General features: G+C 60.3%; 1 protein-coding gene across 27 annotated transcripts in view; it reads right to left on the reverse strand.

Annotated features, from left to right (window-relative positions):
* Nucleotides 1–1,404: 1,404 nt before the first annotated feature.
* BIN1 (bridging integrator 1) overlaps nucleotides 1,405–21,749 on the reverse strand; it is a 46,987-nt gene continuing 26,642 nt past the window's right edge. The window contains exons 3-20 of one of the 27 annotated variants that reach the window (XM_081141940.1): nucleotides 21,645–21,699; nucleotides 21,334–21,428; nucleotides 21,059–21,154; nucleotides 19,922–20,029; nucleotides 19,184–19,276; nucleotides 16,328–16,413; nucleotides 16,055–16,130; nucleotides 14,632–14,714; nucleotides 13,244–13,288; nucleotides 11,728–11,875; nucleotides 10,180–10,308; nucleotides 7,127–7,234; nucleotides 6,591–6,614; nucleotides 5,372–5,479; nucleotides 4,590–4,679; nucleotides 4,243–4,353; nucleotides 3,839–3,940; nucleotides 1,436–2,080 (exon numbers count right to left, since the gene is read on the reverse strand). In XM_081141940.1, coding sequence (XP_080998066.1) covers nucleotides 1,973–2,080; nucleotides 3,839–3,940; nucleotides 4,243–4,353; nucleotides 4,590–4,679; nucleotides 5,372–5,479; nucleotides 6,591–6,614; nucleotides 7,127–7,234; nucleotides 10,180–10,308; nucleotides 11,728–11,875; nucleotides 13,244–13,288; nucleotides 14,632–14,714; nucleotides 16,055–16,130; nucleotides 16,328–16,413; nucleotides 19,184–19,276; nucleotides 19,922–20,029; nucleotides 21,059–21,154; nucleotides 21,334–21,428; nucleotides 21,645–21,699 — 1,665 coding nt within the window. In that variant the 3' untranslated portion in view covers nucleotides 1,436–1,972. Of the gene's footprint in view, nucleotides 2,081–3,838; nucleotides 3,941–4,242; nucleotides 4,354–4,589; nucleotides 4,680–5,371; nucleotides 5,480–6,590; nucleotides 6,615–7,126; nucleotides 7,235–10,179; nucleotides 10,309–11,727; nucleotides 11,876–13,243; nucleotides 13,289–14,631; nucleotides 14,715–16,054; nucleotides 16,131–16,327; nucleotides 16,414–19,183; nucleotides 19,277–19,921; nucleotides 20,030–21,058; nucleotides 21,155–21,333; nucleotides 21,429–21,644; nucleotides 21,700–21,749 lie in introns of all 27 variants that reach the window. The other 26 variants (XM_081141951.1, XM_081141961.1, XM_081141960.1 and 23 more) reach the window with 26 other exon arrangements.

Raw genomic sequence — 21,749 nt, forward strand, 5'->3', positions numbered from 1 at the left:
GGGCTGCCAGGAGGGCAGCTTCTGTGCTCACTGCTAATGACTCTTAACTATCCTGAGAGGTGCCTCTCCTTGGTGACTTGCTTTTCCGCAGGAGAGCCAGCCTGGAAAGTCGTCCTCAGCAGCCTGCCCAGGTCCCCTCCCGGGCAGCCCTGGAGACCCAAGAGCAAGGCAGCAGAGGCTGTGGACTGACTATTCCATTCTCTCCAGCCTCGTGGACCACTGCTCTGGAGGGAGTTCTCCTGAGGCCTCTCCAGCTCCTCAGCAGCCAGTGCCACAAAATTCCCTCCTCCCACCTCTACCACAAGGTTTCTCAGGTGCCTTCGACTTTCCCTGGCCTCGGCCTCTCCCTGTCTCCTGAGCTCAGGCTCCTGTCTCTCCCTCCCTCCTGAGCTCCGGCTCCTCAGCAGGAGTTTGAGCCCCAAAGGCCTCTCCAACGCAACAGCAACCTCTTGGCCAGATTTGCCTAAAGTGAGCCTTCCCTGTGTCAGCTTCTGGGAACCCCCACTAACCCTAAAGGCTCAGCAGACACCTCCTCCCATGTGAAGCCCGAAGCCTGGGTGTAGCTTTTGCCTCCAGAACCCTGCGCACACCACCACCCACCACCCACCACTCACCACCCACCACAACAGCCCCTGCTGCGGTCTTCACTGTTCCCCTTCCCCCGAACTGTGAGCACATCAGGGGTGGGAACCACATTTTAAGTCCTAACATCTCCATGCCTGCTGGGAAACGGTGAGTGAGTGAATGCCTGAGACTGCATTTATACATAGGTGCACCTCCTGCCACAAGTCTCCACGTGGCTGAGGAAGGCCACACTGCTACACAGTCCCCACGGTGGGCAGGCGCTGGGATGGATATTCCTCCTGGAACGTGTAGGCACAGACGCACATGGGTGACCTTCCCAGCCACGCACTGACTTTCCTAACGCCAGCCCAGGCGGACTGGACTTCTCGAGAAGCTGAGCGGCCGAGCTTGCTCCTCCTGGCTCAGGTTTTCCCCAGGTGCCTGGGCCAAGTGCTCAGGTTCAGACCCGTCCCACCACTCACCTGTGAGCCACCAAACCTCCTTGGGCCCATTTCCTCTTCTATGAAATGGAATCCTGGCACCTGACCCCCAAGTTCTCACATTATTAAATCACATCACTTAAGGTCACACCTAGCAGACTTCTTGGCACACAGCTGGTTCTTCAAGCTCCTGTCCTCCCTTGCTATCACCTGGCTTCTACCATCTCCATCCCATCCGGCCACCAGCCAAACTCACCAGTGCTGGCTGTGCGGCTGGTGGGAGGGCTGCCGTGAATCAGCCTCTTGCCCAATAGCACATGCCCAGGGAGAGAGCCTGAGGGGGGCTGTGTCCCAGGAAAGCTCCAGACAATCCCAGTTACAATACACAGGAGACAAGAATGGAGGGAGAAAAACATACACACTTTCTAAGCACTTTTGTCAGGTTTTGTTTCATTTTGTTTTGAACACTAAGATTTATTTTCAAACAGCACACAGACGGTCTGCGGGGCAGGGCCAGGCCAGACAGTTGTCTGGGGCGCAAGATGTCTGGAGAGACTGGACCCCACCCACAGCAGCTGCCAGGAAAGGAGGACCCTTGCCCAGGTGGCTCAGCCAAAGCTTCAGGCAAGCGCAGTGGCTCTGCAGCCCCCAGGCCCTGTCCTTGGGCCAGGGACACAAGCTGTTGCAGACACCCAAAGGGCACTGGCAGGGGAGGGGCGGCCAGGAACTCAACTAGGGGACACAGCAGCTTCGAACACTGGTGGTTCGACCAAACGTGCCGAAACCAGGCTCTTTGGAAAACAACCCCATCTTTGGAGAACCCCTCTTGGCTTAGGTCTCTCCTCTCGATTTCCCTTTGCTTTCCAAAAGTCCAAAAACAAAAACAGAAGAAAAAAAAACCCACACATTTTTCGGGAAAAGGTGTTCTTCACACACCCAGAGAGCTGCACCATCTCCACCTGCTGCCCTCACTGAACACGCTCCGTGAAGTTCTCGGGGAAGACTCCCTGGCATTTATCCAGCTCCTTGTGCTGGTTCCAGTCACTCTCCTTCACGCCCATGAGCCAGCCTTCATCCTGAGGGAAGCAGAGCACCCAGATCAGACAGAGATGGGGGAAGGAAGGTCCTCACTGGGGATCAGCTGGGAAGATATCCCCCCCTCTCGCCTGTCACCCCCCGCTTAAAGAACACCTCCTCCAGGCAGCATTCCCTGCTAATCTCCCCAGACCCAAACCTGACTACCCCAGGGCCTATCTGCTCTTCAGCAGGAGGATTTAACTCTGTCATCTGGCAAGTCCTCTCCACTCTGGAAGGCCGCCTGACTGCAGTGCTGGCCTGGATGCGTCTGAACAACTCCCTCAGTCCCAGCCAGGAGCTTCCCACCATCCAGTACCCACAAGGGACACATCACAAGGACATCTGCTGTCCTTCCAGATTTCCACAAGCAATTCCAGAACGAGCTTCTGGCACTGACCACTTAAAAGCTTCTAGAGTGACCCAAGGCCACCCCACCACGCCCTTCGACTGGGCCTCTGCCTTAATGCTGACCCCTCCCAGGGTCATGACGACCTCCCGGGCCCCAGACCCGGACCCTGGGCCTTTGGCTGAGGCCATCCCTGCCCTGTAGCCACACTATGCCTGGTGCCCACCTACATCCTTGTTGCTTCATTCTGGTCATTACCTGCTTGTCAGACCCTGTGTATGTCCTAGCTGAGCCACTTTCATCGGCCCCAGATGACTCCAGCTATGGGCCAGGTCCAGGATTCTGTTTCTGAAAACCCCACCCTGCCCAGGGCTAGACCATGAGGGAGATCCATGGAGTGGAGGTTTAGAAGAACAGGCTGATTCAGCGCCAGGCCCGGGAAATCCTGTCACTCAAACCCCCAGCCCATGTGGCTTCAGTAAGTACCTGGTGCCCTAAAGCCCAGCCTAGGACCCCCACCCAAGTTGGCCTCATCCCAAACCCAGCCCTCCTCCCACCCTCAGTAACCTGACAATCAAACCACACAGACGTGTCAGTGACTAAATGGGTCAGTCTAACCAGGACCCCTACGCACCGTAGATGTCACCTGGATATCAAGGGGGGCGCCCCAACCCACCACAGACACCCACAAAGGCTCACTCGACACCCACAGTGAGATTCCTGCTGCAGGGCCACAGCCACGTGCACAGAGCAGCTCGTCCCAACCTAGGAGATAGTGCTGTCTCGCTCTGGCCAGCCCTGCCGCCAGCGAGCCCACTGCGGAGGCAAACGGACAAGGAGAAGCCACAGCAGGAGGAGGTTCTGAAAGGCATCTGGGATGGGAAACAGCTGGGGGCATGGCTGGGGTGCTCAGGGTGCCTGCCAGAGACCACGCACAGTCCCTGTAGTTCTGTGTGGATGGACGCTGGGCCAGCCTGGAGGGGGTGGAGTGCAGAGCCAACGGGAGCCCACCGGGAGGCCACCGGGAGGCCACCAGGAGGCTACAGAGCTGGCACCTTGGTGGCAGTAAGCAGGGCAGTAGGGCTTACGGAGGGGTGGCCAGGGATCCTGTCCTGGGAGGAGGGAGAACTCAGGGCAGGAAAGGGGAAAGTGGAGAAAGAAACATGCAGAAGCTGAGAGAAAAGCAGACAGAGCCAGAGGAAAGGGGGACACAGAGGGGATGGAGCAGATCAGGTTCGAGCAAGACAGGAGAGCGCACAGACAGAGACTGCAACAGAGGGGGATGTGACACCATGGGAGGCAGGCGTAAGAAAGAGAGGGAAGGGGCAGGACGAAGGAAGAAAGGCGGGGGAAGGAAGATGGGAGAGAGGCAGGCAGGAGGGAGGGAGAGGCCCCGCTCCCACGGCCTCACCTGCTCCTCCGGGTTCTGGAAGGGGATCACTAGCACCACGTCCCCGGCCTTGAGCTGCAGCTCATCCGTGTCAGTGGCCGTGTAGTCGTGCTGGGCCTGCACCTGCAGAGGTTGGACGAAAGCTGGACACCCCTCCCCTCAAAGGCACTTGGTCCCACTTGCAACCTGCACAGTGCACCAGGCCTTGCGGGGGCTTTGGTGTGGTGGGCTACACAGTGACCAGAGTGCGTGAAAGTCACAGGGCCAGGGCACAGACACCACCTCACTGATCAGGTAGCAGCAGTTGTGGGAGCTGGACTTTGGGCCAACTACATAACCTTCTCGTCTATAAAGGGGGTGACTCCACCCCCAGAGCATCGTTGGATAGTGGCAATCAGGCTGTGGGGTCGATAGCCTGGGCTCACCTTGAACATAAACCCCGGGGGCAGGTCCACGCGTGCAGCCCCAGTGCTGCCCTCCGCAGTGCCGTTCACGGCTGCCGAGAAGGTCTCCACCACCACGGCAGGCAGAGAGTTCTGGGGAGGAGCAGAGGTCAGCGTGAGCAGGCAGTGCTCCTGGAGGGCAGGGACCACAGGCAGGGGAAGGGGTGTCTGAGCCTGCTGCCAGCCCAGCCTGCCTCCAGTCTCCTGGACAGGAACGATGACCTGGACAAAGCAAGGAGAAGGGGCAACACAGAGCTGGGAGGCGCAGGCAGGTAGGACGGCAGGCAGACAGCAGAGGAGAAAGGCAGGGCCCTGGCCCTGAGTCTTACGGAGGCTGCTTCACTTGCTGCTGTCTCCCCGGGCTCCTGGGCTCCAGCCGCAGGTTGGGTCCCACCCGCCACCTCTGAGGCCTCTGCTGGCTGCAACATAAATGCCGGATGGGGTGAGACACAGGGCAGGCACCGCCACCAGGGCAGGGCAAGGGGCAGAGGGCAGCACCCGCGTGGTGTCAAGAATCGGCCAGTGTCTCTGCACAGTACAGAGAGCCCTGGAAGAAAGAAGAGGCCCTGGGCTTGGGGAACAGCTTGAGAAGGTGCTGGCATCCCTGACGCCTCCCTCACAGGCTACCGCCGGGAGAGGACGCAGCACCGGCTGGGCACCACGACGGGGCCCAGGCAAGTCACGGGGTGCCCCTGGCGCAGCCAGGCTGCCCGGGACCAGCACTCAAACAGCCACTCCAAGCTCGGGGAGCAATCCCACAACCCTCCTAGCTCTGCCAAAGGAGGGGCTGCACAGTGTAGGGTAAAGGTCCAGTGAGAGAATTCTGAGTTCTCACCACAGCCAGCGGGTGCCCGAAATGCTCCTCCCTCCCAGAGAGGCCTGAGCTGGGAGGCTGGGGTGGGGTTGGTGAAGGGCAGAGGGGCTGATCTGACCCCAGCCAACCCTAACACAAGTGACAAGCCCTGTCCTGAGGCACCTGGCTTGTGGCCCTGACCTCACCCTCTGGCTCACGGAGGCCTTGTCCATCCTGTGCTCCCTCCTCTGGGCTCATCTTCCATGCTACGCCCCCAGATACTGGGGAGAGATGGGGGGCTGGCAGGTGGACACTTACTTCGGCAGGCCCCGGCTCGGCCGTCTGGCTGGGCCAGGCCACAGCAAAGGTGCCCTCAGCAGCGCTGGGCTCCCCGGAAGGTAAGCTGCCAGCTGGACTCTCTGTGGACTGGTGAAGACCACCAGGGAGAGCAGGGTGGGAGGGCGGGAGGCAGGGAGGACAAGGTGGTGGGTAGGGCACGAGACAGAAGACAGGCATGAGCCCCCAGTGCTGGCCGAGGGGAGCTGGTGCCTGCGACAGGCGGCCTGGTTGGAGCCCAGGGGACAGATGCAGACTCCCTGCAGGGACACCTCCTTCCACTCCCTTGATCCCACCACTGCCAGTGGACAGGCAGGCGGGACTGCCCTGTACTCTCAGCACCCACTGGAGACCTGCTGTCAGGATGGCTCTGTCCACCAGGCCTCCTCCAGGTCTGCCCACTCCCACCAGGCCTCCTCCAGGTCTGCCCACTCCCACCAGGCCTCCTCCAGGTCTGCCCACTCCCACCAGGCCTCCTCCAGGTCTGCCCACTCCCACCAGGCCTCCTCCAGGTCTGCCCACTCCCACCAGGCCTCCTCCAGGTCTGCCCACTCCCACCAGGCCTCCTCCAGGTCTGCCCACTCCCACTAGGCCTCCTCCAGGTCTGCCCACTCCCACCAGGCCTCCTCCAGAGGGCAGCCCTACCATGGGGCTCTCCAAGCAGCTGGGAGCCTGGGCTGCCAGCACCGTCGCACCAGCCCTGCTCCTGCAGGGCAAGTCTTATGCCCTCCAGAGCTCCACACCAGAGCCGCTGGGTTATGGCAACATGTGCCAAGCAGGCTCTGCTCACACAAGGGCACCTAACCTCAGCTTGCCTTTCCCTCCCTGTCCTTCCCGTCCCAAAAGCCCCCTGACTGCCACTGCCCCGTGTGGCCCCTGTGAACAGAAAGCTCCTCAAGGGCAAGGACCCTCCACTCCAAGGTTGTCCTGGCTATAAGTCTCAGCCCAGCAAAAGGACACCATGTCCATCCTGGCTGACCATGGTCACTGTCTAGGGCCACTCACAGGCCCTGATAACTGTGCCACACTGAGAAGGACCCCCTTCTCAAGCTGAACCAAGGAGCCCTTTTACCATAGGGCCTGGCTAGGGCATGGTGCGTCCACAGAGGGGAAGCAGAACAGCTGAAGCCAGGCAGGTGCGGTGAGCACCTGCATACGTGGAGTGGCTCCCCTGGGACACGCACAGAGCAAGCAGGCTTACCTCCCAGAGGTCCCAGGGGATTGGCTGAGCGCAGCAGAGGGAGAAGGAAAGGGTTAGCACTGAAGTTACAGACGGGGCAGGTGAGCAGTCCCCAGTGACCCCCACCCCATGCCCACCCAGGGCCCTCGAGCCAGCAGGCACAGGTTAGCGTGAGCCAGGCTGGGGTCCAGAAGGCTGAGTCCTGGACTCCTCTTAGGGCTACAACCCCAGGCCAGGGAATACCCAAACAGGGTTGCTGCTTGAGGCACAGGGTACTTGGGGCGGACGGTACACTGCCAGGTGAGGACAGCTGACCCTCCTCCCAAGGGCCTCTCACCAGCCTGTCTGCTCTCTTCCCTTCCCCCACAGTCAGAACCAGAAGAGGTGACAAGGGTCAGGGACCAGAGTGGGAGTGGGAGAAGAGCCTGGTGACCCTAGGATCCCCAAAGGCTCGGGACTACACTGGCAGGCCCACACGGCCTGTGGGGACACATGAGCCCAGGGCCCAGTGGCCCAGAGGCCAGTGGGCCCATAGGTGGTGGCAGACTCAGACCAACCTGACCAGAGGGCGTGGGCGCCTTCACAGGGCTTGCCACAGGCGGGAGGGGGTCAAAGTCCAGGTCCAGCAGACTGGCCTGCTCCGAGAATGGCCCCGGGGCCTCAAACTTGGCAGCAGCAGCAGAGGAGGAAGGCAGTTAGTATCCAGAGAAAGCACACAACACACACACACACAGCAGGCGCCCATGCTCAGGGCCGTGTCCACTTACACACAGAGCAGTGCCATCCTCGCCAGACACTGGCACACGTCCCCACCCACACAAGCCTGGCACCCACCTCAGTCATCCGCAACAGGCCAACTATCTGCCAGACCAATGCCAAGCCCCCCCCTCGCTCGCTCGCTGGTCTCTGCCCTACAGGCTACAGAGGCGCCTGTGCCTTTCTGCTCCCTGCACCACAAACTCTCAAGACCTCACCATGCCCCCCAGAAGTGCAGGTGACAGACCAGGCTGGACATGACCACACTTAGTTCCCCTGACTCAGAGGGCTCTTGGACAGGCTCCGCCTCCCCTCGCTGCTCCATACTGACATCCACCTGTGATGACAATCACCCACCAGCCAGCTCCAGAAAGCGAAGAGGGCTGAGCCAGCCGTACTGCCTAGGAGTCTGGTCATTAAGGTGGGGTCCCCAACACCTATGGTACCTGTTTCAAACTAAAGATCCCGCCCCAGCCACCTCCCATTCAGGGACTTGGGTGCAGCTCAGGAATGTGCATGTGACAGGCACAGCCCCGGGAGACTGGGACGTGGTGGCCCTGCTCACACTGGGAGAACCAGCCACACTGTAAGCTGGGCCTCATAATCATGGAAGAAAAGGGTCTTTCCCAGAGCGACCTGCAGAAGACAGGTCTGCTCAGCACCAGAGCCCAGAGGATGCGCTGCTCTCCTGGGAGGAGTGGCCTCCACCTGGGATCATCCCTTTGGGGCCAGGGAGGGAGCTGGCTCAGCCCAGGTCCTCCTCCCCTACTCTCATGCAGTCCTGGGAGGCGGCAGCCCAGGGAGCCCAATCCAGCCCAGCTCTGCTTGCTCTCGATGGGCGCCCAGCTCTAACAGGGAGCGACCCCAGCCCTTGTCCCTCCGAGGCCTTCCATAAAGGACTCAAGACTTGGGAGTGTGGGGAGGGGCTCCCCAGAGAAGGTTGCTCAGCTGAGGTGTGCTCTGTCAGGAGAGACCCAAGACCCTATGCCTGAGAACACTGAGTGCCAGCTGTCCCACAGCTCGGGGGACAGGCATTCACTGTGAGGCAAGCCACAGAGCCCAGAGAGCCCAGGACAAGCAGACTCACTTCCTGGACAGGAGGCCCTGCCCCAGGCTTATCCCAGCCACTGCCCTTTCCTTTAGGTCAAACCCTGTCCAGTGAGCTCTGTCCTCATAACCCTTCTGTCTAAGGGAACGCATGCTCAGGGCACCCTAAGTGCAGAGCCTTTAGGTGCCCTCCCATCAGCCTGCTGGAAGCATTTCTCTCCCCCAAGTAGCCACACCACCCACCCTTTCTCAGAAGTCATCCACGCCCAGACAGCTGCCACCTAATGCTCCAAGAGGACACGGTCGCCAGGCCAAAGGGCAGACTTCATTCCCCCACCCCGCCTCCAGCAGGCCAGCATCCCTGCCATGCAGGACCGGGACTGTCCTTGGCACAGGGATGCAGGCTACTTACCACAGCTAAGCACAGCAGCCCTGTCGGCACAGCTTCATGGAAGGGGACCAGCCCGCCCCAGCCCCAGGCAACAGCACCCCCAGTGTACACTCCCCACCTCGCTGGACAGACACCCGGTTCCCTGCAGCGAGCAGAGGGGGCAGCAAGGGCAGCATGCGGTGAGCATGGAGGTGGACACACTCGGGGCAGGCAGGCTGGCTGCAGGTCAGGCCTGCAGGTCACCTGTTACGTGGAGACAGCCCCCTCCCGGAGGGCGGGCAGAAACGAACAGAGTTGTGTAGGTAAGCGCCTCGGTCAGGGTTCACTGGTGCTCAGGTCCCCTGGCAGAGGCACACTCCAGCTGCGAGGGTCCCAGCAGCACGCAGCCCTGGAGGCCGCACCCCAGTCGGTCCCCCAGTACTCCGGGAGTGCCCGAGCCAACTTCAGTGACCTTTTACAGACAGGCTCCTGCATCTCCTGGACCCTGAGCCAGGTCACCACCCTGCATCCACCTAGCACCCCATACAAAAAGTTCCTACTTATGACCCAAAGTCCTCCCTGGGGGCTGGAAGCCCACTCACCCCAAGACCCCTCCTAATAGAGACCACTGTCCTCAGTTCCCATCTACTTCTCCCTCCACACACACCTCTGGCTCTGGCCTCCCCTTCAGGCCTCTGAGCTTGTGCTAAGGAGTCAGAGCCAAGTGCCCCAGGGAGGGCAACCCTATAGCAGCCCAACACAGGCCCACTACAGTCTGGAATTAGTAGTCCACACAAGAGACCAAGCCTTGAGTGGAAGGAGCCTGGCTGGGAGGCCTGGAAACCAGGCCGGGAGCAGCGGGCGCACTGCGGCCCCTTCACACTGCTTCCATCACGTGCCGCCTGCCCCAGTGCTCCCACAGTGACCTTCCCTGCTCCCCCTCCTTTTGTCCACCTGTGAATGGGCATTACACGCCGCCTTAGGGTATTTACGAGCATACTGAACTCCAGAAGTTCCCGAGCCCATCTCTCACCCTCCTGGCCTACGCACAAGCTGCTGTCTCCGCGTACAGCCACCTGGCAAACGTCACCTGCTCCAGGAAGCCTTCCCTGACTAGCCCAGGTCCTCCATGCTCCCCACTCCTTTCGGCCATAGCATCGATGGAACCAGGAGGCCATCGCTGAGATGATCATCTCTGCTAGGACCATTCCCCTATGTCCCTGCATCTGGCGAACGGCCAGAGATGGATGAGGGACGATGGATGAAAGGATGAGTGAACGAATGAATGAGAGAGAGAGGGAGGCTCAGGGCCAATCTCTCCAGCCAAATTCCTGGCTCTCAGGGCAGAGGCACAGGGTATGAGATGAAGGAAAAGGCCATGCACGCCCCAAGAGAGCAAGGGGAGGGGAGAGCTGGGCCGCGGCGGCCGCGGCTGACCTGGGAGGGGGTGGTCACGCTGATCTCAGGGACAAAGGTGTCATCAAACAGGCTGAGAATCTGCTCCTGCTGGACCTCCTTGGATGGGGTGTGTTTGGGAGGCGGAGGGACTGGCGGGCCTTTCCGGAGCTGTGGGTCGCCAGTGGGAGGGGGGCCGCACAGGGAGGCACAGCAAGCATGGAGGTTGTGGGGAGACAGATAGAGACAAAGCCAAGGTTAGTCACACGCAGGCCATGGCCCCACCCGGGCAATTGAAGGAGAGGAAGCAACGAGAGTCCCTGCTCCCCAAGACAGACACCAGGACCACGGCCACCCTCCTAAGGCAGGAGGTCCAGGAACGGAACACTGTGCAGAGAGAGGAGAAAAGGGAGGGGAGGGAAGGAAGAGGGGAGGAGGTGAACGACAGAAAAGAAGAGAGAAGAAGAGGGAGCGGCCACAGGAAGGGTCGCCACCGGCGAGAGAGCTGAGCAACCAGCTGAAAAAGAGCCCAGCCCGGCCTTCTCTCTGCCCCTCTGGCCTCTGTTATCCTGTACACCCAGGCTCTCCACACCCCCTCAGGAGCTCCTGCTTGGCCCTGCTGACACCCGTGGGGGCCAGCACAGAGCCCGGGCCCGGAGGAGGCCTGTGGAAGATGGTCACACACCTGCCCACTTGGGGAGCCTCAGGCAAGTCTTACACAGCACCCCGAAGCCTGGGTTGCCTCATTTGTCAAGCTGAGCTGATAACAGTCTAGCTCACAGGGTGAATGTCAGGATTCAACAAATAAAAATACAGGAAGTGTTGCAGCGTCTGGCCCAGAGTAAGTGCCACTCAAATGTGAGCTCTAGTCACATCTTTATCCTAATCAGCTGTCGAATGGTGTGATGGCACAAACTCAACAAGAGCTGCTGCCAGGAGCGGAAGGGCCAGGACAGCCTCAAACACTCAGCAATGTCTGCCACAGACATCGTGGCCCCTCCCTCACCTTCCAGCTCCTGGGGACGCTGCAGAAACTGGAAACCTGGTGGGGACAGCGCCAGGCTTCTCTAGCAGGCCAGACCGGCAGTCCAGGGCCTGGCCCCCTACCCAGCTCACACAACCCTCACTGAGCCCTTTCTCTCACTGTCCCTCTAAAGGTCCTGCATGGCCCCACGCAGGAGAGAGAAGGCGAGGACATGGGAGGCGACTGCCTCCGGGGACCTGGATGCTCTGGGGCTGAGGGCCCGAGCCTGTGCGTCAGATGGAAAGGAAGATGGAAGAAGTAAAGCAGCCCAAAACCCAGGGAGGGAAGGGAGGTGGGGCACTGCAGTGGGGCAGGGGGACACTGAGGAGGAAAGAAAGTCACAGATTCCCCTGAAAAAGCCAGGGCCATTAAGGTGAGCTGGGCCAGGCAGGTCCCGAGGGGAGCAACGTCAGGCTCAGCCCCATCTGGGCAAAGCCTCTGGCTCCAAACCTGCCCAGGCCCGGGCAGGAAACAGAAAACTAGGAAAGAGGGGAGATGAGAGCAAAGCAGGAAGAAAAGCAAGGAGGGGAGGGGACAGGCCACCGAGAGACAGAGACGGTGCCTACCTGAGACGGGGACTTGGGGAGGGCAGCCCCAGGGGTGGCTGCACTGGCCGGTTCGGGCTCATGGTTGACTCTGATCTCAGGGGTGGCGGCAGGGGAGCCGTCCGGTGGAGGCGAAGGGCTCTTGTTCCCTTTTGCAGGGGCGTTGTCACTGTGGAGGCAAGACAAGAGGGAGCCCAGTGGAAGGAGGTCCGGTGCCTGAGAGGACATGTGCAAACCCCAGGTGTGTGTGGGCAGGGTGTGCACCTGCAGATGCCCGGGGGTCCGTGGGCATGAAAACACGTGCATGTGTGTGAGCATGTAGAGCAGTGTGCGAGACTGAGTGTAACGTATGTCCACCAGGCTCACCGGGAACACGTGATGTCCCCGTGCGTGAACTGCGTGTCTGTGTGCCTGAGGGCTGGTGAAAGTGGGGCTCTGAGCTGGAGGCCTTGGTTCCCAAGGGACACAGGTGTCCAGGAGCCAGGGCCCGTGGCCTCAAAGGCCCGAGCTCTCAGCAGGAAAAAGCCAAACATCCTAGAGGCAAAGTGAGTCTCACCCCACACGCCACACAGCAGCTCCAGTGCCCAGGCTGGGCCCCGCAGCCGGGCCCAACGCCTCCCGCTGCCTCCCTGCCTGCCACCCATTCACACCCAGTGCCAAGCTCCCCGTGCCACCCCCTGCCTCCACGTTCCCGCCCCCACCCCCATCACTGTCTCAAACCTCTGCTCCCACAGGCCCCTCCAAGAAAACATGGGAAACCACCAGAGGCCATGGGCCAGTGGGAGGGCAAAGGGCAGTGCCCTACAGCCCAGGAGCTGGGATGAGAGCGTGGGGTCTCTAAGCCACAGTGTTCAGGACCGAAAACCAGGCAAATGTGTGTATAAGCCTCCACCTGGGCCCACAGTGGGCACAAAATAAACACCTATGTTTGGACACACATACACTCTGGGACAGTGCTGGCCAAGACCAGCCCCTAGCCATAGGTGGCTGTTTACATTTAAATTGAATTAAATTAAAAACCCAGCTCCTCAGTCACACTCCAGGTCCAAATACAGGCCAATCCCGAGGCGAGTGGCCACTGTGTTGGACGGGGTGGGTATAGACGAATCCAAAGAAACCAGTCACCTGGGGGGGGACCTAGACAGCAGGAACCTTCTACCTTATTGAGACTATGTTTTATGGGACGAAGGTGCTCCCTTGGAGAACATACGTGAGGTCAGTACAAGGCGTGCACTGCTTCAGACCCACCCCTGCGCTGCAGGCCCCGCGCCGCCCAGGCCTCCATCCCGGTCACTGTCCACCTGCTGGTGCTCCGGTCCGGCCCGGCCGGGGCACACGCCCGCCGTCCCCCCGGACCCCTCTGCCCTGTCCCACAGCCGCACACGACACAGCGAGCCCCGGCTCCGCCGGGCAGCCCACACAGGAAGGCGGGTTAGGGGTTAGTGGCGCCCTCGGAGCAGGACATGAGGCGCATGCACAGGGCCACCAGCCAGGGTGCTGGCTTCGGCCCCCACAAGGCAGCACTCACTGCCAGTACCTGTGCTTCTTTCTGCGCAGCCGGGAGAACAGTTTAGTTTTCTTTCTGTGGGGATGGAGGGGACGTGGAGGCCTTCACTTGAGGGAAATGTGGGATACGGGCTGGCCTGTCCCCATCCCTCAACAGCAACCCCTAACAAAGGGGTTAGGCAAAGACGTAAAGCCTCCTAACGCCCAGGGGCCGTGAAAGGGCCTGACCCTGCCCTTGGCCCTTCTGTCCAGTCCCAGGGCCCCCGCTGGCCTCGGCCTGCTGCCTGGTAGCACTGACAAAATGAGCAAAGAGGGGGCTGCCCCAGAACAGAGCCTGGCGAGCTACAGGCCGCTCCGCCTGGGGTCCAGCCCACGGGCGCTCCAGAGGCCCAGAGCGTCAGGAAGGAGCGGGCTCAGCTAGCCACATGGGCCCTGAGCGAGGCGGCCAGCAGGCGTCCTGTGGTGAAGGTGGCTCACGAGCCTCCACCTCCCTCCCTTTCCCCTCCCAATGACCAGTCCCTTCCCCTGAGCACCATGGCCCAGGATGATCACCGTGCGCCCTGCCCCCCACTCAACCCGGATGCTCCCGGCCACCTCAGGCCAGGCTGGTCCCTCCAGTGACCTGGGAAACTGCCCTTGGCCGGCATTCCACTCCCACTCCACCCCCAGTGCTCCTCGGCCCTGGGCACACATATATTATTTTCAGGGGAGGGCAGGGGCAATAATATTCACTGAATACCTCCTTAGTACTAGGTAAAATACCCCAATCCCCCCATCCTATGGATGAAAACAGCGGGGTTCCTTGTGCTTCCCACACTGTGCAGCGATGAACAGAAAGGAAGGATAATCCCAGACTTGCCACTGTTTCCCACGAGCCACAGACAGAAGGGAAGAGCTCCTCCTCCCTCTTGCTGGCCCCCAGGAAACAGAGGTCTCCTCCTAGGGGGTGGCAGGAGGGGCCAGGGCTGGGCTAAGGGCAGGAACAAGGACACCTCTGCGGGTGTGCAGAATGCCACCATCCGGGGACTTGCGCTTCCTGGGAGCAGAGGAGGGCAATGGTGGTGCCACCCCCGGCTCTAAGAAGACTGCTCACTCTCCAAAACTCCACACCTGTGAATCACTTAGTCTACCCTCCCACGCCAAGCTGCACAGGCACCTGGCTGTTCCTGCCCCACAGACAGGGCGGCCAGGCTCAGGTGGTATACAGGCGGCTGAGGAAGGCTCCTCCCTGATGGGAGGCACAGGGGAAATGGCAGTGCCCTCACTGTTTCCCTGAGCACAGGCAGGCCGAGCCAGGAAGGCCAAACCCATGGGGCCACAAGAAGCAGCCCTGTGCCAGCCCTGTACGAGCCAGCGGGCAACAGAGGCCCGCCCAATCCCACACCTCCCCACACCCACCAGCAGGCGGGTGTCACACACCTGGGCTGGGCCTTGACCGTGAAGGTGTTGCTCCCGTGCTGCTTCTCCAGGCTGACCAGCACGTCGTTGAGGTTCTGGTTGAGCTGCAGGGGGGACAGCAACCAGGTAGTGGGGCCTCTGGAGCCACCCAACAGCCTCACTCTCCCCAATACCATCCTGCTTCTCCCCTACTGACCCCCCCGCACCCCGTCCCTACCTGAAACAAGCTCTTCTCGCCTCATCAGTGGGAGCTGGGAACCAGCACACCAAACCCAGGAAGCCACGGGGAGAAATGGAGGAAGCAGCTACTCTGCTAACAGTTACTGTTTCTGGGGACCATCTTTTCTTTCCTTTCTACTTGTAGGGATTTCCTGAAATTCCACATAGAGCTTGTACTGTTTTTAAATTTTTTTAAACTGTTTTTGCAAACTAACTGCTGATCCTAATTGTTAAGGTCATTTCGTCACGATGTTTCCAGGCCACACTACTGCTGCCAGAGACGTCTCCCAGTGCAAAGGCAAGAGAAGAGGTTTACCCCAGGCACACAGTGAGCCTCATTACTGAGAATATTCCCCTTTGTTTTGGCCACTAGGAAGCTCAGACATTAACTTTCTTCTGACTTTACATAAATGTTTTCTTCCCCAAACCATCTGTTTTCTAAATTTTCCTACTCTGCCTCGAGTCTTTGACGGGAAAAGGAAAGGAAGGAAGGAGAGGGACAGCTTGAATGGCGGAAGTCGTACTCAGGGCGGTGGCTCGGGAAGACCCCAAGCTTCCTTCTCCTCCTGCCCTGGCCCGAATCCACCACCCTCACTCCATTCCTCTGGGCCCAAGAAACAGAGTCAGACCCACCCCCTTGCACAGAGGGAGGAAGCTGCCAATACCAGGTTTCTCCAACTCAGCTTTGCAGTTTAACTGCCATTAAAATGAAAATAACACAACGTAGGAATTTAAGTTAATCAGACTCTTTCCTACACCAGATTCTGGCAGATAAAACAGACCTGTTTCAATGTCTTAAGACACATGAAAGAACATTAAAATTTCAGAAAATTCTAGTAATTTATTTATTTGCCTACAAATTGGGAAGCCACCACCATTTTCTGACACTGACCTCCCTGAAAACACATTTATAGTTTGAGCGGGGCCGGCTCTGTTCAGCCAAGAGTACGCCTGGGAGCAGAACAGGACAGGCTGGATGGGGCAGGGCTGGACCTTCCTGCTCACTGACAGCCTCCCCAGCACGCCCAGGAGTCCCTCTGGGCGGAACACCCTGAATGGGGAGCTTCTTGAGGGCAGGGGCTGGGCAGCTCCTCCCCAGGGCCAGAGGGAGCGCTGTGGTCACGAGTGTGGGCAGAACCGCAGCCAGAATAGGGAGCTGGCCGGCCTCTCTATGCCTCTGACCTTGGCCCTGGGGGGGAGCACAGCCCACAGGCTGGAGGCCCACCTTACTCATCTCCTTGTGGAAGTTCTCCTCCAGGCCCGCGATGCTCTGAAACGTGTTGACGTAGAAACCTACACGGCTGTGGGGGAAGGGACAGAGACAAAACGAACACGCAGGTCAGGGCGGGCCGCAGGCAAGCCGCACCCATGCTGACACACCTCCACCCTCACCAGAGACACAGCCCCGAGAGGCGCGGGCACCCGGACAGGTGCACCGGGCACAGCTGTGCAGCCTTGGGAAGGAGGCCGAGGCTCAGGCACCATCTTCCGGCCTCACCTGTTCCACAGGGAGGGCAGCTCCTCCTGCAGGTCCACATTCATCTCCTCAAACACCTTCTGGGCTTTGATGAGCTCCTCCTCGGCCTGAGGGGCAGGACCAGTCATTCCTTCTGCCGGGCCTCAGTCCCAGCCAGCCTAGGCCAGGGCAGGCCCACTCGGCAAGACCTGCTCCCCAACCTCCCACCCAACGTGCTCAGACCAGGGCTCTGGGCAAGACAGAGGTGGAACTGGATGTGGGCAGACCAGCCCTTGCAGCCCCTCGAGACCCTGCAGTCAGGCCCAAGGAGGCTGTTCCAGGGAGGGGAGGGCCGAGCAACCACGGCAAAAGGGAAAACCTCTCTCCTGCCCAGATGGACCAGGGATGAGTAGGGCACAATAAGAAAGTGCAGGCATGGGGCCAGGTGCTAGGACACAGGAAGGGTGAAGAGGCACACCCAGACCCAGCCATGTGAGGAGCCCGCCACTTACACGAGGGCCCCTCTGAGGCTCGGGGTCAGCCTGCTGCCCAGATTTCCGAGCTCTGTTGTCCCCTCCAGAGTATTCCTTGCATCCTTTCTCAGGGTCACCTCCTACTCAGTCTCAGCCACCAGCCTGCATTTCACTGCCCTGGGACAGTCTTTCCTACCCTCCCCCCACCTCTACCATTCTCTCCTCTGTCATCTGTCCATCCCAGATGGAGGGCAGGGCCAGGGGAGTATGGAGTTGGGCAGCTGGGCAGGGTGCCTGAGCCTGCTCCGGGTCCTTCGCCTCCCCTGCCCTCCACCTGCTTCCACCCACCAGGCAGTGGTGCTAGGGCCCCATCGCAGAGCAAGAACGAAGGGAAATGTAGCAACAGGTGCGCCTCTAAAGGTTCAGGGCCAGGCAAGGGTGGGGTGAGTCACAAGACCCTGCCCCGGAAGGGGCTCGGCTGGCTCTTCTGGAGGGCACTGCTGGAAACAGTGACTCAGGGGGTGACTTGCATTCAGGGTCTGAGTCACAGGCCAGGAACATGGCCGGCCCCACCCGGGACAAAACTTCCCCGCCAGCAGCCTCGAATTCTCAGGCCTCTAACAAAGGCAGCCAACTGGCCTGAATGCCAAATTGCCACAAAGCAGGAGAGTTCCCTGAGCCCACCAGACTGGCCCACCCAGCTTCAGGCACCAGGATCAGCCCAAGTTAGCCCTATCTCCACTGTGGGGTGAGCTGGAGGAGAGGACCACCGTCTCTCCTGACTACAACTACCTTCAGGTTGTTGGAACTTGCTAGAGTGCGCATGAGCTCCTTGCCTAAGTTAAAAACCTAATTTAAAAATTAAAGGTAGAATGGGGGGGGGGGGGGGAATGCATGCCTCGGCTGCTGCTGGAAGGAGCAGCTCTAGTCTAGTCCAACATCCAAAGATGACATCACGTGCTTTGGCTTCCCCTGCCATTCCCCAAGGGTCAGGGTGTGGGGCCTTCCCACCAGGATCCCCAACCACACCCATCCCAGGAGCCCCCAAGCAGCCACAGGCCTCACCCCAGGCCCCACAGTCTCTCAGAGGCTACTCCTACCCCACAAAAATGTTCACCTGGCCTCCTGCCAAGACCATTTCAGGAAAATTACACAGAAACCCTGTCTCTGGGCCAGTGGTCCCAGTTCCCCTCCAACCAGGGTCCTAAGCTCTACAAAAGCCCACCCCTCCTCCTGCACCTCCTATAGCAGAGGAGCAGAGGCCTGTCAGACTCCCTGGGTCATCTCCCTCAGACCTGGAGATCCTGGGCACCTGACCCTCCAAAATCAGCCCACAGTTCTGGCCTAAAAGAAATCAGGCAGGAGGTCAAGTAAGAACCTGGGCCGCAAGCCCATGCTGAGCGCAGAGCTTTCCCCATCACAGGCACTTGATGCATGTGGACTGAGATGATGAAATCAGAAGGCAGCCCAGCAGAAATGGGCAGATGCCCAGAGAGAAACCCAACCTCCGGGGCTGGGCCTGTCACCTGCCCCCAGCCCAAGACCACAAAGGGGTTCCAGGTGATGTCAGTTTCTCTGAAGAGAAAACCACAAGGCCACCTCTCCCAGGCCTGGCACCCAGTGGCTCTGGGCCACACTGAGCCATTCCGAGAGCAGAGCTGAGAAGAGTGAGGTATTGCCGGGCAGTAGTGTCATTCTGGAGTTTTGCACCAAGACCTCCTCCAGGAAGCCCTCCAGGACCACTGTGGTGCAGACTGCCCTCCATGAAACTCCCAAAGGGCCCACCCCAAGTCTCGGCATACCAGCCTGACTGAAAGGCCGCCTCCAGGGGTGTCATAGGGGCTCACAGTTCCCAAGGGTCCCCATGAGTCTGGCTACCTGTGGTAGGAGGACCCACATGGAGCCCCAGGCCAGGGAACTAGGAAAATGGCCCAGGCCTTGAGTCATGCGAGCCCCAACTCAGACACTAAGCATCTCTGGGACCCTGGGGAGGAGATTTTACCTCCCTGCAGGTTTGTCTCCTCAGAAAACTCAGAATCACCTCAGAGATGAGACTTGAAGGACAGCACAGGCCGGGGGGCCCCAGGGCCATCAGGTCCCTTCCTGCAGGAGCCCTCACAGAGGATAAAGGGCTCCAAGGCTTCCCTGGCCTTCTGGACATAGGATTTCAGAGTCTCAGGACTACCAGAGACCCTGATGCCGAGCAACTGGAGCAAGCCCACCCTGGCCAACCAGAGCCCCCGCCCGCGGCCCCCGTGTTTGACCTCAGGTCTTATCTGCGGCAGGAGCTCCCCAGCACAGGCTTTTGGAAGCAGCCCTGCCTCCCGGCCCAGGAAGGGCCGAGCCCGCCCCAGTCAGGGCAGTGCAGCAGGGCACAGGACAGGCCAGCAGGCACCAGCACGTGCGAGGTTAGAAGCCAGGTCACCTGATTTCGCAGCAGGTTAGTTTGAGCTACGAGATGAGCCTGCAGTTTGCCTTGGCACCACTGGGGGGCGGCTTTCTCAAGCAGCGAGACAGGCTGGGGGAAGGGAGGTCAAGGCGAAGGAGAGAAGAACAGGAGGGAGGTGGGGAGAGAAAGAGACACAGATATTAGACACCAAGTCCAAATGTCCCGAAGGCGGTAACAGACAAGCTGGCTGCCCCTCCGGGGACCCAGCCCCCCTCCGCAGGCTGAGAGAATTAAGGGAAGCCCCCAGCAGGGCGCAGAAGGGGGCGAACTCCAACTGCAAAGCAAAATGTGAGAACTGTTAGCAGGGGCAGAGGGGCTCAGCAAGCAGGGCCCTGCCCTGGGGTGGGGCGACTCTCCCTCAGGGTTCCCTGGAGAACTGGCCAGCCCAAGACCTGTGCCCTCCCCCGACATTCACACCCCCACCACCTGGCTTGTTCCGGTGGAGGCAGGGTCACCTCAATCCTGGGGCGATGCCCGGGGAGCCCAAGCCTGCTCTCCTACCGAAAAGCAGCCTCAGAATGAGCGGAGGCCCGGGCCGGACAGGCACCACAGAATGGGCCGGGGGCTCACTGGGGCCCACGAGGATCTTCCAGTCACCCACCAGCTCCGGGGCTGGTACTAGTCACAGTGGGCGGGAAGGAGCCAGGGTGCAAAGGGGCAGGTGAGCCAGCCTGGGTGGCTGCCCCCCGCCGACACGCACGCCCCGGCCCTCACCTTGGCGATTTTGGCTTCGTCCTTCTTTTTGGCCGTCTGGAGGGACTCATAGTGGTGCCGGGCGCTGTCATAGTCCACCAGCTTCCGCCCTCGCTTGGCGATGCGTGACTGGGAGAGAAACGGGAGAGGGCTGAACGGGGCCTGGCAGAGGGCCAGCTGCGGGGCTGACCTGCTGGGCCCAGGAAACAGGCCCCGGATGAAGCCACAGGCCCACGCAATGGAACCGGGTCCCAGGAGTGTCACTGCGTGCCGGAGACACTGGCTCAAACATTTCTGGTGGCAAAGAGCTCACTTCTTCCAAGCAGCCTGTGCCCTCCGTGGCCCCTTCCTATACAGAGGCCAAACCACTTCCTTGAGGACATTAGCCCACTTGTCAGTACCCACCAGCCAGTTCTGCTTCGGACGGGCCTCTTCCCTGGCCTGGCCCTCAGACCCTGGAAGATGCCTTCTGTGCCCCAGGCTTCTCTTCTCCAGGGCCATCAGCATCAGGTCCCCTTCCACATTCCCCAAAGACACCTCTGGGAGCCTGAGGTGTCTGCATGGGGGGCTAAGGGGGCCAGCATGGAGCACGACCCCCCAGGGGAGCAGGTCCAGCATGATGGTCCCCACTTGGGCTCAGGCACTCTTCTTCCATGGCTTAGGAAACCAGGTCCCACTGGCCTCGGTGGAGATGCTGGCACACTGACCATGCACGGCACAGTTCAGGCCCAGCAGGGGCAGCTGGCTTTTTGAACATACAGTCACACAAATACACCCAGATAGGGGGCGATGCACAGCCCACACAGCCTAACACAAGGCACCTTTAGGCCAGACGACCCCTTGACATATCTTACATAGTCCCACAGACCCCACAATGACACAACCACACACACAGACACACACTGTGGGGTCACTTCCCCTAGCCCAGAGACCCAGGGGTGCGGGGACCAAAGCTCCCAGCTCAGAAAGGCCTAAGTCTGAGGGCTGACCGGCTGGCCTCAGCAGGAGCAACTCTGGAGGGATGAAGTCCCAGTGAAGGGGATGCCTGCCCTCAGGGCAGGGTCACTGCAGTGCCTGAGCCAACCCAGGACTGCCCCACCCCAGTCCCTCTCTCCCTCTCGTTTCCCTGCATGAGCTGCCAGGTGGAGAGTGTCTCACCTTGATGTCAGGGAACTGGCCCAGGTACGTGTCCATGGTCAGCAGTGCCTGGTCCACCAGCTTCTGGTGGTAATCCATCCAGAGCAGGTCATTGTTCTGAAGGAGGCAACAACCGTGAGCGTACCACAGGCCTGTCAGCACCCCAACCCGCAGCTCTCACCCCAGCACTTCAAGGCTCAGTGGCTTCTCAAAACCTGTTTCTTCAGCTGTAAAATGGGCCAGTAACCAAGGCCAGCAGGGCCTATGGGAGGGCCGAGCCCCCTGCCCCTGCTCACCTCAGCGATCTTGTTTGCCTCGTCCCTGCCAGGCCAGTCGGGCTCGTACACCTCCTGCAGGCACTCGTTCAGTTTCTTGGAGGCCTCGTGCATGGCTGTGGGGCAGGAGGGCCATGCTGCAGCGAGGGCCATGGGGACCTGGGATAGGGTTCCCCAGAGGCCCAGGAGGTATAGGGCCTCCACACAGTCCTTACCCCTTCTCCACAGACTCTGACACCTTTCCCAGCTCTTTACGTATCAGTCACACATGGGGAGGGCCCCTCCCTTCATCCTGTGAAGTCCAGCCCACCCAGGCCAGGTCTGCCCCTCACCTTTGACGGAGGCCAGGTAGGTCCGGAGATCCTTCTGCAGCCGGGTACCCTCATTCTGCGAAGAAAAAGACGAGAACAAGGTGAGGGCCAGGGGCATTCCCTGTA

The sequence above is a fragment of the Miniopterus schreibersii genome, assembly GCF_964146895.1.
Source record: "Miniopterus schreibersii genome assembly, chromosome: 7".
Classification (NCBI taxonomy): domain Eukaryota; kingdom Metazoa; phylum Chordata; class Mammalia; order Chiroptera; family Miniopteridae; genus Miniopterus; species Miniopterus schreibersii.